The sequence below is a fragment of the Salvia hispanica genome, chromosome 3 (assembly GCF_023119035.1).
Source record: "Salvia hispanica cultivar TCC Black 2014 chromosome 3, UniMelb_Shisp_WGS_1.0, whole genome shotgun sequence".
NCBI lineage: Eukaryota > Viridiplantae > Streptophyta > Magnoliopsida > Lamiales > Lamiaceae > Salvia > Salvia hispanica.
Genome location: NC_062967.1, coordinates 42,348,824 through 42,362,204, shown reverse-complemented (window position 1 = coordinate 42,362,204; position 13,381 = coordinate 42,348,824). Strand labels below are relative to the sequence as shown.

The 13,381-nt window shown below is 34.0% G+C and overlaps 1 protein-coding gene across 1 annotated transcript; it reads left to right on the top strand.

Moving 5' to 3' along the window:
- Positions 1 to 4,162: 4,162 nt before the first annotated feature.
- On the top strand, positions 4,163 to 5,552 carry LOC125212464 (ervatamin-B-like). The gene is made up of 2 exons (XM_048112647.1): positions 4,163 to 4,511; positions 4,975 to 5,552. The coding sequence occupies exons 1-2, from the start codon at positions 4,163 to 4,165 to the stop codon at positions 5,550 to 5,552; spliced, it is 927 nt and encodes a 308-aa protein (XP_047968604.1).
- Positions 5,553 to 13,381: the final 7,829 nt, after the last annotated feature.

Sequence of the window (13,381 nt, the reverse complement as noted above, 5' to 3'; positions counted from 1 at the left end):
TTATTGTATTAGATATGGATGGTAAGTGAAAACTAAAATCACAATATCATTGAATAATATAATACACAACTCAAATTATGTATGCGGGTTTGGGTACCCGCAACTGCGGGTTTGGGATACCCGATGAGGGTATGGGGTTACCCGTTTAACTATATGGGTCGGGATTGAATAGTAAAATATTGAAGTTTTCGGGTACGGGTACCCGCAAAATCGGGTTTGGGTACCCACGGGTACCCGTTTCGATACCCTTATGTACGACTGTATGTTGCTTGCATTCAAGCATTAAGATTTTCAAGTAACAACCAAATCAATTTCTGAACTTTGTGTGAAAAACTCAATGCACAATAATAAGTTCGGAGAAATAGAATTAAGTTTTTAGTCAATAATACACTTATTCATAATCTTACAATTTACTAACTGTTTTCAATATATACTCTAGTTTTTATCTCTTTTTCAATTTCTTTATTTCGCTAGGTCTTTTCAATAGACGACTCTCTATGTTTCAATAATTAAATGTGTGGTAAGATCTAGATAAGACCCTCTATCCGCGTATTTACAGACAATCAATCACATCAAAAAAGTATTTAGATTTTGGAGTTGTGATTTATGGAAAAAAAAACTAGTTAACTCTACATGAATTCAAAGTTATTAACGGATTATAACACTATTGGCAGCGTAAAGTTGTGGTGACATTGAGGTCACAGTTTCAAACCCTGCCACCCGGTGTAGGAGATTTCCGGCCATAACCCGAAAACCCGTTCAAACAAACAAGATTAATCGAATTCCGCAAAGGTGAGGACCCCCACCCCTCCCCCCCCCAAAAAAAACAAAAAATATTAAATGGCGATTGATTATAAATTATCTTTAATACCTATGAATACGTATGGATATGTTATCCTTCAAATCATAATATTGGAATGATCAGATAGACAAGCATACCTCTACGGCTCTACCTAAGCATTCATAGAGATAGAGGTGAATTCTCTGGCCAAATGCAGCTCTAACATCTCCACCACTTTTATTTTGGAGATTAAGCCCGATTCCATGATCTTCACTGCAGTCTTTCTAGTGGTCACCATCTTTAACTCCTCCAGATTATCCATCCACCTAATCTCTCGAGGGAGGTTCTCCAGATACGGACATTTTTTTATTTGTAATTTCTCAAGCCTCGGCATTGCACCTTTTCCAATTTTAACATCTCTGAGATTCCACGACTCTTCGATGTGCAAGACTTTCAGCTGGGGAAAGCCGTAGGGCATGACCGCCATTTCTCGACCAGTGTATGCATTCCGCAATTTGAGGTATTCTAGCTTGGGCAACATTCCTAGTTGTGGCATGGGATCCTCAACAAGACAACTATTAGCCAACTTCAAGAAAGAAATGTAACGAGGCACATTATTGACACCGGCGAGGCGTCCATCCAATTTAAGTGTAACGAGACAAGAAGGAATACCACCGGTGTGCATGCTCTTGAAACGAGACCCTCTTAACGATAGATAGTTAAGCTCCTTCATCTTAGACAAGGCTACCAAGATAGCTCCTATACATGACTCTTCCTCAATCTCAATCCCGAGTTTCCGGAGTTTAGTCGTCAACGGCCACCAGTCAGCACATGTCCAATTCTCAGCTGAGACGTAGGTTAAGCTCTCAAGACCCAAAACAAATAAAAACAAAGGCTCTCGGAAAATGATATTAGTCATGTAGAGGCGACGTAGGCTACTCATTTCCCATATAATATCCGGCACCTCCACCGTACAATTTAGAGCTATATCAAGATCCTCAAGCTTTTTCAAGCACCCCAACAATCGTGGCAACTCTTGTATGTAATTGTTTCTCTATCCCAAGTATCTTAGTTCCACTAACGTGCCGATACTCTCTGGTAATATCTTGATCCCAAAATCTTCCAAGTCGAGTATCTTAAGTAGCTGAAAATTCTGCCAATAAGACGGATGGCATCCAAGTGACCACCTCCACGGAAGAAGAGAGAAACAAGAAGTCTATCATGGTTGTTGGAGTAAACGAGCCTGTCCTTGCTGCAATAGATAGCACGATGGAGCGGACTCTGAGACAATCGGCTGGTTACATTGTTCCTTGCAATCTGAAACCCTAATTCCTCCACTGCTTTTTTGGTGGATAGCTTGTGTAGTAGAGGGTTGACACAAAATCTTTTTATGGGAAAGTCATTCACTTCAATAATGAACTCTTTAACCATTTGAAGACCACTCTACGAAGCAACAATTCCACGTCTTTCTCTAATCCTACCACATGCTCATCATCATCAGCAGCAGCATCACGGCCTTGTGATCTCTGCTTCTCCGCATCATCATCTCCCAATTTGAACATTCGCAGTCTCAATCTAGTGAGGAAAGAGACGTTATCACCCTTGGCGCACAGGGACAGGGCTTCGCGTACCATATTAACAATGTCACATGTGAAATAATACAGGCTGCTCCTATATCCAGATTTAATCTCTCCCAAATAATGCACAGCTCAGTAATTAGCTCTTGTATTTGCACGCTACCGGAATCCGGTGATCTCTCCAGCTTCTGTATCATCCATAAGATGAGGGCTTTCGAAATGTTTGGTGCTACCATGTCATGGTTGGACATGCACTCCCAGAATTCAACAATGTCTTCCCATTCACTCCCACACTCTCTCTTTTCGGCTAACTTCCTTCCCACATCTTTTATAGCTCATGGCAGACCGCACCACGTCTTTCTCAACATCTCTCTTCCCTTTTTCTCCAACTGCTTTGGGAATTTCTGCTCTTGATCGCCATTTAATATTGTTTTCAACAACAATTCCCAACTACTAGCACAATCCAAACAACTTAGATGCTTTCTTCTATACACGGAGTTTGGTTTGTCAGCAGCAATCTACTTCCATTGTCTGCTTTGCTTACACAGGAAGGATGGGAGAATTACTTATCTATTATTATGCAACAAAAATTACATTAAACAATTATTAATACTCCCTCCGTCCCACAAAAAATGTCACATTTGTGTGACGGCACGAGATTATAGGAGGTTTAGGTTTTGTTTTGTGAATTAAATGGAGAGAGAAAATATAATTTTTATATTTATTTGAGAGAGAACTTTTTTCAAAAAAGAGAAATGTGACATCTTTTGTGGGACAACCTAAAAAGGAAAGTCTGACATCTTTTATGGGACGGAGGGAGTATATATTAATATATATGTTGGGATGCATATCATATTCTAACATTCGAAAATTAGTAAAAGCAAAAGTAGTATATAATGAATTAATGATACAAGAATGAGTTGGGGCAATAAGGTTAAACCCTATTTTAATTGGGCACATAAGTTGGGCCGCCGTTGGCTTAATCGGCTAAATAGGACAAAAAGGTTGCATGAATGTAAAAATACCTTTGTAGTATAATTTAATCAATAAAGAAATGTAATTTGAAATTACTATTTAAACCTCGATATGGCAATATATAATATAAAAATATCATTTTCCTTCCACAAATGACAACATCACATCTTTGCATTAAGTGATATGATTTTATAGTGATTATGCACCCAATAAATGTTTTAGGATATCAAATATTAGCATGTAATTAGGTATTTCACGTTTATAGTACTTTTTTTAAGGAAAATAGTGTACAAAAAAGACATTGGAATCACAGTGACTTGGTGATTAGATACAAGGGGTGATATTTATTAAATCAAATAAATGAGGACGAGTCAACTATTTCTCTTATTAATATATTTACAATTTTATTTAGAAAATTACACTTGAATGATCGTCACACATATACTTAACATTCATATTATACATCATATAGTAAATGCAAGTTAATTAATAAATGGTCCATGCATACTCATTATAAATAGGCAATGTTAGTAATTAATGAATTGAAGATATTATGAAATTTAATATAGTATCAATCAGATTTAAATGTGATACATGTAACATCTCATGGTAAATCTACTCAATTAATGTTCTAAATAAATTTCATATAATTACAGAATCTACATTGTATAGCTCTATATATATGCAATACGAACCTTTCACAAAACATCACACGAGTCAATATCTCGTAATGTCTTTCAGTAAAAATTGTTATTATGCAGCTATTTTGTTTATTTTGGGCACATCATGTTATCACGTAGCATCATCATTGTCTTATAGTGAGGAAAGCATGTCTATAAAACATGAGAAATGGATGGCTGAACATGGATTCTCATATGAGAACGAGAGAGTAAAGGAAACAAGGTATAAGATATTTAAAGATAATGTGATGCACATTGAGAGGCATAATAAAAAAGGTGAACACACGTACCAGCTTGGGATAAATAAATTTGCAGATCTAACGAATGAAGAGTTCTTGGCAAAGTATGCAAGAAGTTCTGTGCCATCATTTAAGGCAACATCAAATCAATCATCTTTTGAATACAAAGGTATGAAACACGTGCCACATCGTCTTGACTGGAGAAATTACAATGTCGTCACAGCTATAGAGAATCAAGTAGTGAATCAAGGAGAATGTGGTTAGCTCTCTAACTCGACAATCTATTGTCTATAATGCAATATATTTTAATATAAATTTGGGATAATTATGAGAACTCTATAATGCAGTTACAAGCTATTTACTGCACTAAATTTACTCTTAGCAAAATTAATCTGCAAAGTTCTCATAATTATCTTATTGTTATTTGAACCACATCCTATATATGCGTGTCATGTGTTTCTGTTTGACAAAATAAATTCTTCCTCTTTGATCAATCGGTGTTGAAAACAATTATTTTCCACTAAGGTTACTATATTTTCAAATGTTTGTAGTGTAGATAATTTTCTCCAGTTACGTTGAATTTGTTTTCGTATGCGAGGTCTTTTCCTTCATTTCTCTATAATTGGCATGATAACATTCAAGTTTTTTCCATTCTTTTCTTATGTATGGCTCATATCTTTAAGATGAATTTGCACATTTTTTATTATGATCTTAAAATACAGGTTGTTGTTGGGCATTCTCTGCTGTTGCTGCCATTGAAAGCATAGTAGCAATCCGATCGGGCAAGCTAACTCAATTATCAGAGCAACATATTTTGGATTGCAACTACGAGCATGATGGCTGCGATGGCGGAACAATAGATCATGCTTTCGAATTCGTTAGGAAAAATGGTGGTCTTGCATCTGATATCGATTATCCTTACACTGCAATTCAAGGAAAATGTTCCAATAACAAACCATCATCTCTTTCCATAAACATCACTGGCTTTAGTGCTGTTCCTCCAAATAATGAGAAAGCATTGTTAAAGACAGTAGCTAACCAACCTATCGCGGTTTACATTGACGCAAGTACTTTGCGATTTTATAAGTCTGGAGTTTTGACAGGGAAGTGTGGAACAAGATTAAATCATGGGGTTGTAATAGTTGGTTATGGCAAAGAAGATGGGGTGAAGTTTTGGTTGGTCAAGAATTCGTGGGGAACAGGATGGGGAGAGAATGGATATATAAAACTGAAGAGAAAAGTACATGCTAAAGAAGGCATGTGTGGTATTGCAATGATTCCTGTTTATCCAAATGTATGATTTTTCTACACTTAACTGGTGTTAGGGCGATCGAGAATGTAGAATTATTTTTTATATTTGAGTCGTACAAGCCCTTTTAATATGTAGTAAAATTTATCATTTACAATAAGATTCATATTTATTGCATCCACTTAAGTTGCAGTTATTCCGTTGAGTTTTTGGCATATCTAAAACTTATAACAAGATGTTTGATCATGGCTTGCATGAACTGGGAGAAACAGGTTGTCGTTTCTTCTTCATCTTCGTCTTCAAAATATTTCGAGGCGTGAGGATTTAGCATATCTAAAACTTCTAACTAGCAGTTTGATTACTCGCATAGGAAAACAAATTCAAATCCTATATATGCGTGAGGATTTTACTTCAAATTTTAAAATCTCATAACTTTGATTTTTTAAAGAAAATTGACTACAAACTTTTAGAAATACAAACTTTAGCTCGAATTTGATACAAAATTGAATTAGTTCGAATTTAATAGAAAAAAATTACTAAAACATTTTAGAAATAAAAAATTCATAAGTTATAACATCCATCATTCATAGGTCATGTTTGGTTATTAGATAGAATTATACCTAGATTCAATATTCTTGGATAAGGAAAGATTAAATCATGCATAAAAGATAGGTGTTCGAGTAATGTGATAATATTCATACAAACATACCCAAATTTGCAAATTTACGAAAATTACTTTGGGTACCCGGATACATCACTAGTGTATCCATTAATGTTTACTCGCTCACATTTTATTTTCTTCCATTAGACACGTTTTAATGTATCCATTACTAATTGCAGCGGTAATGAACTCCTCTACCACTGCAAACACTCAAGCCCAATGCCGATCAACGACGTCCTTAAACTTTTATATACTAATTACTTACTTTTTGTTTATTCAATTCTTTTAAGTATTCTAATACGGATTTCACAATATGACTCTAACGCACACATCTTTATTTTTTTGGTTTTATTATATCTTATGCATTTTTTTATTTTTCATTTTTCGGTTTTTTTTTTTAATATCCTAATATGCATTTTTGCTAAATTTCACGGGAAAAATGTTTGCTGGATCAGGTAATCTATTAAATTTTAGTAAGTATGATTTTAATTATTCACTAATTTTAATATTTAAAAAAAACCAAGATAGTATCATATTAATGATATTAGCTACTATTATGGTATTTTTATTTCTTGACGTTTCAGCATAACTGAAATAAATAATTTGTGCTAGTTTGTTGTTTTATTTTTAGTGAAGTGTGCAAATGGTCCTTAAACTTTAAAATTATCATAATTAGTCACATTCATAACAATTTTCACTATTCATCACAATTTTGGAAAAATGAAAAATAGAGAACGGGCTAGTAATAGAATTAAATATAGGCAATGAAAGAATTTATTTACTTCGAAATAGTAGTTGAATAATCAGTATTTATGGATGATTACCAATTATTTATTGAATGTTAGAGAGGTTTAATGAGGAGTATTCAAATTTGTATATTTAGTGTAAATTAATTTACAAATCCAACTTAGATATGAAATTTATGATGCAAACAGAAGGAAAAAGGTGACATACGTAATTAGTCCATATACATAAACATTATAAAATACAAGCCTCCACCTCCACCTCCAGCCCTCCTCCTCCACCTCCTACAGCATACATACACACTCAAAATTAAAACATAAGTAGATGCTAAATGGGTAAACAAGTACCCTTGATTGAATGGGGAAAAGGAAAAAAAAAGGAGCGGTGGAGGTCGACGAATGGTGGGGGGATCACGGCACGGGAGCCAGAGGACGACAGCCCCTGGACGGCGACGGGCAGAAAGCCGAGCGGGTGGGGGAGTGATCGTGCTTTGGAGATTGTGAGGCATGAGAGCAGGAGGAAAAGAAGGATGATACGAAGATTCATCATTTTTCGATGGTGGAGGTGGTCTGTTAAATGAGACTATTTATATACATGCACCTCCTCATATAATACTAATTTAATTTGTGAATTAAGAATAACTCAATACATAGCATTTTCAAAACAATATATTGTTATTCACTACAATAATTATTCATGTACTAATTTCATTCACATGGCCGCTTCCTAATTACCAATATTGAGCTAAAATACACAAGTCATACTTTAGTACTCTCCATAAAGTTAAAAACCCCATAAAATGAAAAACAATTAAATCATGGGGAGGCATCCAATGCTCCATTTTAAAATCTTAACAAACTTTTACTATGGTAGGTATGTCCTCTTCTTTGTTTGTGTTTGGTCTATTAGTATTACTCTCCATTGGATATATATGAGATAAAATAGACAACAATAGTTATTTAGCATTTGTATAGATGATAAATTGTGTATGATATAATTTTAATTAAAGTTCGACACCCACCCACCATTTGGTGGTGCCAATCACAAAAACATACATATATAATACTAAATATTTATAAAAATCATTAATACTTTACTATTTTCGGTTATCCCTCCATTTCTAAGCCCTATTATGTAAATAAACTTATAGTAAATGTGTGTTCTTTTTTCTATTTCAAACTAAACATTCAGCTAAGACAGACACATATTTTTTCAGGGGTACATAAAAAAAATGATATGTCAGAAAAATGAAATAGTGTACAATTTTAATTAAAGTTCATTATATGTCACAAAAATGAGATCACAATAATTATTCATGTACTAGTTTCATTGACATGACCGGTTCCTAACTTATAAAAATCATTAATACTTTACTTACTACTTTTGGTTATCCCTCTATTTCTATGCCCAATTAAGTAAGCAAACTTTTAGTAAATGTGTTTTCTTTTTTTGTGATATATTTACAGCTAGCTCGATGGTGGAATGACTATCCATATTATCTATCCATCACAATAATTCATGTACTAATTTTATTTATACTCCATTAGTATTGCATGCCTTTCAATGCAATTAAATCATATTTAGTGGCTTGCAAACGCGTCTCCATAGCTGAGTTATTAATAAAATTAAAATAATAGTATGATTTTTAATAGCGGTCAAATGAGGTAAAACTGATATTCAAATAGCATTTATAATTAAAATAATTGTAATATGATAGCATTCACATTTTCTTTGATTGAATTCATAAGTTCTCTGCTAATTTTGATGTTAAATTACTTCCGATCATCATTCGAATTATTATGAATATCTAGTCTAATTAAATATTTGACATTGATTCAATTTATTTAGTTTCCAGCTGACAACTGGCTAATATTCTTGTTAATACTGCATAAATAAGGAGTATTACTCCTTTATCCATTCACAATAAATATGGATTTCAACAAATTTTTCCATTTATTATTCTAAATTGATTCAATCTGTATATACAAGCCCCACTGCCCCATAAGTATGTAGATTGATGGTGGTGGCTTGGTTGTTGCATAGAATAAATGCTTCTCCATTGTACTGAAACGGACCTTACAAGTAAAAGCTCAGTAATAGTTAAATCCTGTCAGACAGAATGGCTTCATCCCTTGTTTGTGAATGCTAATTTAATTTGAAGATGGGGATGGAGTCTGTAGTCTTATTACATCTTATACCAATACCTCTAATCTCACTCAGTTTTCACTTTTCTACGCTATCGGAGAGAGAAAAATTACCCAAATGCGTCTCTTTCCAGCAGCCAGGCTTTGTGTTGAATGTAATTAAGTTGGTTTGATAATAAAATAATTTATTACCCATAAATAATGATCATTTAAAAATCAAAATTTAATCATCATATTAGATGCACTGGAAATATCTTAAGATTCTCTGTTTGTGTTTGGTGCCTATTACTCTCTTCCTTTTCCAGTTGAAAATATATTGTGATCACAACAATTGATGCATGTGATTAATGTGCTTCCTTTTCCACTTCAGATAGGGTTTCACTATTTTTTATTATTTCCTTCACCAAACTTCTTGTCTTGTCTTTACTCTTCTTTCTTACGGGTAGCCGGCATTGGGTACCCGCACACCCGACCCAGTACCCGTCGAGTATTGGGTACTCACTATCCGACGGAAATGGATAACGGATCGGGATCAGGTAATCATATTTTTAGTTTTGCGGGTATCATGGTACAAGATACCCGATTATCCCGAAAATTACCCGATTTTAGTTTAGTACTCCCTTCGTCCCACAAAAGATGTCACACTTGTGGGACGACACGAGATTTTAAGAGGTTTTGTTTTGTGTGTTAAATGAAGAGAGAAAATATAATTTTTATATTCATGTGAGAAAGAACTTTTTCCAAAAAAGAAAATATGACATCTTTTGTGGGACAAACTAAAAAGGAAAGTGTGATATCTTTTGTGGGACAGAGGGAGTATTTTATAATTTTTAATATTAATATAATTTTAAAATTATCTCGGCCAATAACTCAGATTTCAATATATAATGTTTGTCTTTTTTCCTGTATTATGAGTAAAGCGTGTTTTTCAGTGTACAAATACCAATATTATATATGCAGTAGCATATGTATTCTATTAATTTATACATTAGCATATACTACACAAACATATGCATTATAAATACAGTGGCATATACATTACTTAGTGGCATATACATTAGTTATAAACTGCGGAGGTTCAATGTCTAATGAATTTGTAGACTTTTTTATGGTTATAATTACAATTGCATCAAAATACTAACATTATTAATCAACAAATTGAGAATAGCGCAAATAATAATAATAATAATAACAAAAAGATTTTCAAAACAAAACAAAAAAATTTGGGTCGGGTCGGGTTGGGTACCCGCCGTGTCGGAAGCGGGATACCCGACTCGAGTATCGGGACAATAATTTCAGCCGAAATCGAGTGCGGATACTCGGCTCGTCGGGTGCAGGTACTCGCAATACCTGTTTCAACACCCCTATGTGTGACGTGTGTGTGTGTGAATATTTGGAATTCCACTACTTTTGATATGGAATTCCAATTGTGGAATTGAAGGATTTGGAATTCCAAATCCAAGAATTTTTCTAATACCAAACACTTGATTTGAAATTGAAGGCTTCAATTTCAATTATACACCTCCAATTTTGTGTACTAAACAAAGCCTAACTGTATTATTCCAATTCCAAATCCAAGAATTTTTCTAATACCAAACACTTGATTTGAAATTGAAGGCTTCAATTTCAATTATACACCTCCAATTTTGTGTACTAAACAAAGCCTAACTGTATTATTCCAATTCCAAATCCAAGAAATTTTCTAATACCAAACACTTGATTTAAAATTGAAGGCTTCAATTTCAATTATACACCTCCAATTTTGTGTACTAAACAGAGCCTAATTGTATTGATCAAATGGCCAAAGACGCTACGGAAATGCATCTTTGCGGCGGTGAAGTTGAACTCATTGATGAGAGGAGAGAGCCACCAATATTCATAACCAGTTTTGCTCTAATAATAATTGACAATTTCTCTATCTATCAACAATATCAAATAAAAGATCATGTCTACGTGTAGTAAAAGTATTTGAATATTTTTTATAAATTATCACCGATTTATATTGTCTTCGTATTTCCAAAGCAATATTTATTACTCCCTCCGTCCCACACTACTCGCACTTTTCATTTTAGGCCGTAAATTTGAGATTAATTTTTTTGTGTAATTAAATTAGAATTTTAAGTGTAATGAGACGTCACTTAATAAATGACCTCTTAACTTAAACTAACATATTAATTAAATGCATTAATTCTAACTTAAACTATAAATAATGTAAGGAGTTTGTGACGTGCCGAAAAGTAAAAGTGCAAGTAACATGGGACGGAGGGAGTATAATTTAATTTCACTTACACTTCCTGTATCATATGACCTTAATTTCCCCTTTAATTTTGATCTCGTCATAATTATTTCAAATAATGATCATTTACAAGCTCAAATTCATCTTCTTTCATGTATATACAATTAAAGTTAGGTCCATGATCAATTGAGATTTTTTAGAGTAATTGAGAAATGAGATGCAATATCAGCCACTCATTTTTATTAAATGAGTGGTCCAGATTTTGACACACAAAAAATATTTTTAGATTAATTTATTATGAAAGGACATGGTGGTAAATTTTTTTATCTAACAACTCTCTTCTCCCTTCCCAAAGCCAGCCCGCAACTCTCTCCACCTCTATCTCTCCGGTCTCCACACGCCCCTGTATCTCTCTCTAGAGATCAATCCGCCAACGATTCTGTCTGGATTCATTTGTTCTTTGTTTTTCAGATTTTAAATTTTTGAGTTAAAAATGGCGCAGAGGACGGAGAAGGAGGAGACGGAGTTCAAGGTCGTACGGCGTGGCTGGAAACTCCTCCGACGCTAATAATCTCTGTCAGAAGTGTTTCAACGCAACCGCAGCGGCATCAAGCTCCGTCGGTGCCGTGGCGAAGCCGTTGAATCACGTTTTGTTGGAGAAATCCTTCAGATCTAGCTCGTTTCTGCCAGAGAGGAGGCTCGCTTCTGCTGCGACGAACCGAGATCTGAAGAGAGAGGCCTCCGTAGCTGCGATTCCGATGAAGAGAGAAGTTAATCTTGTACTCCGACGGTGGCGATTTTATCATGTCCTGATTCAAATTAAACAATGATTTTTTAGTAATTGATGACTGAATCGTGGATCGGAGAAGGTGAAATGCTGAAATTCAAGTACCTGAATCTCGATTAGGATTAATGAGTAGGAGTAGGCGAAGGCTATGGCGCCGAGAGCTTGGAAGCTTCTCCAGATCTTCTGTGTTTCGCCGATTGTTTGGACTCCGACGACTATTCTGATGTTTATTCCGGTCATACTCCCCATCACTTTCCCGGATTCTGATCGGAAAATGAAAATGTTGTTAATTAATTGACTAGTTAGGGTTTCAAATTGGGGGGAAATCGAAAATCAGCTGCAATTTTTTTAATTATATCATAATCAAAAATCACCTGCAATTAATTGACTAATTCATGTCAACAGGACACATATAATGTCAACCACATATATGTAAAACATTGTTGTTGACATGAATTATATGTAAAACGTTGTTGTTGACATAAATAATATACGTCGTTGACATGAAAATATACAGCACACATATAATGTCAACCACATATATGCAAAACATTGTTGTTGACATGAATTATATGTAAAACGTTGTTGTTGACATAAATAATATACGTCGTTGACATGAAAATATTTGTTTTTTACATTAATTATTTGTAAAATGTTATTGTTGACATAATAATTGACATAAATAAAGTTTGTTGTTGACATCGTAGTTGACATAAATAACGCTTGTTGTTGACATCGTAGTTGACATAATGTTCTCAGAGTTGATATCGTGCGAAAATGACAATTATACCCCCTAGTTGACATAAGTAACGTTTGTTGTTAGTTGTTGACATTTTAATACGAGTTGTTGACATTCGATATTCTCGGATTGATATGTGAATAGTAAGTGTTATTTGTTAGTTGTTGACATTTTCATACGAGTTGTTGACATTCGATATTCTCGGTATTGATATGTGAATTATGAGTGTTATTTGTTAGTTGTTGACATTTTAATACTAATTGTTGCTGGTATTGATATGTGAATTGTGAGTGTTATTTTTTAGTTGTTGACATTTTAATAAGTGTTATTTTATTGAATGTTGAAGAGAATGTTGAAGATTTGAAGATTTGAATTTTGAAGAGATTTGAAGATTTGAATGTTGAAGATTTGAAGATTCGAAGATTTGAATGTTGAAGATTTGAAGATTTGAAGATATGAATGTTGAAGATTTGAAGATTTGAAGATTTGAATGTTGAGGATTTGAAGATTTGAAGACTTTGCAGCTAGAGTTTTAGAGAGATTTTAGAAAATGATTTCAAACACAATTT

Bases quoted from the DNA above. Each gene is read 5' to 3' on its own strand.
- LOC125212464 (XM_048112647.1), top strand. From the start codon at position 4,163: ATGTCTATAAAACATGAGAAATGGATGGCTGAACATGGATTCTCATAT. The intron at 4,512-4,974 runs GTTAGCTCTCTA...CTTAAAATACAG, and splicing joins AGTGAATCAAGGAGAATGTG to GTTGTTGTTGGGCATTCTCT.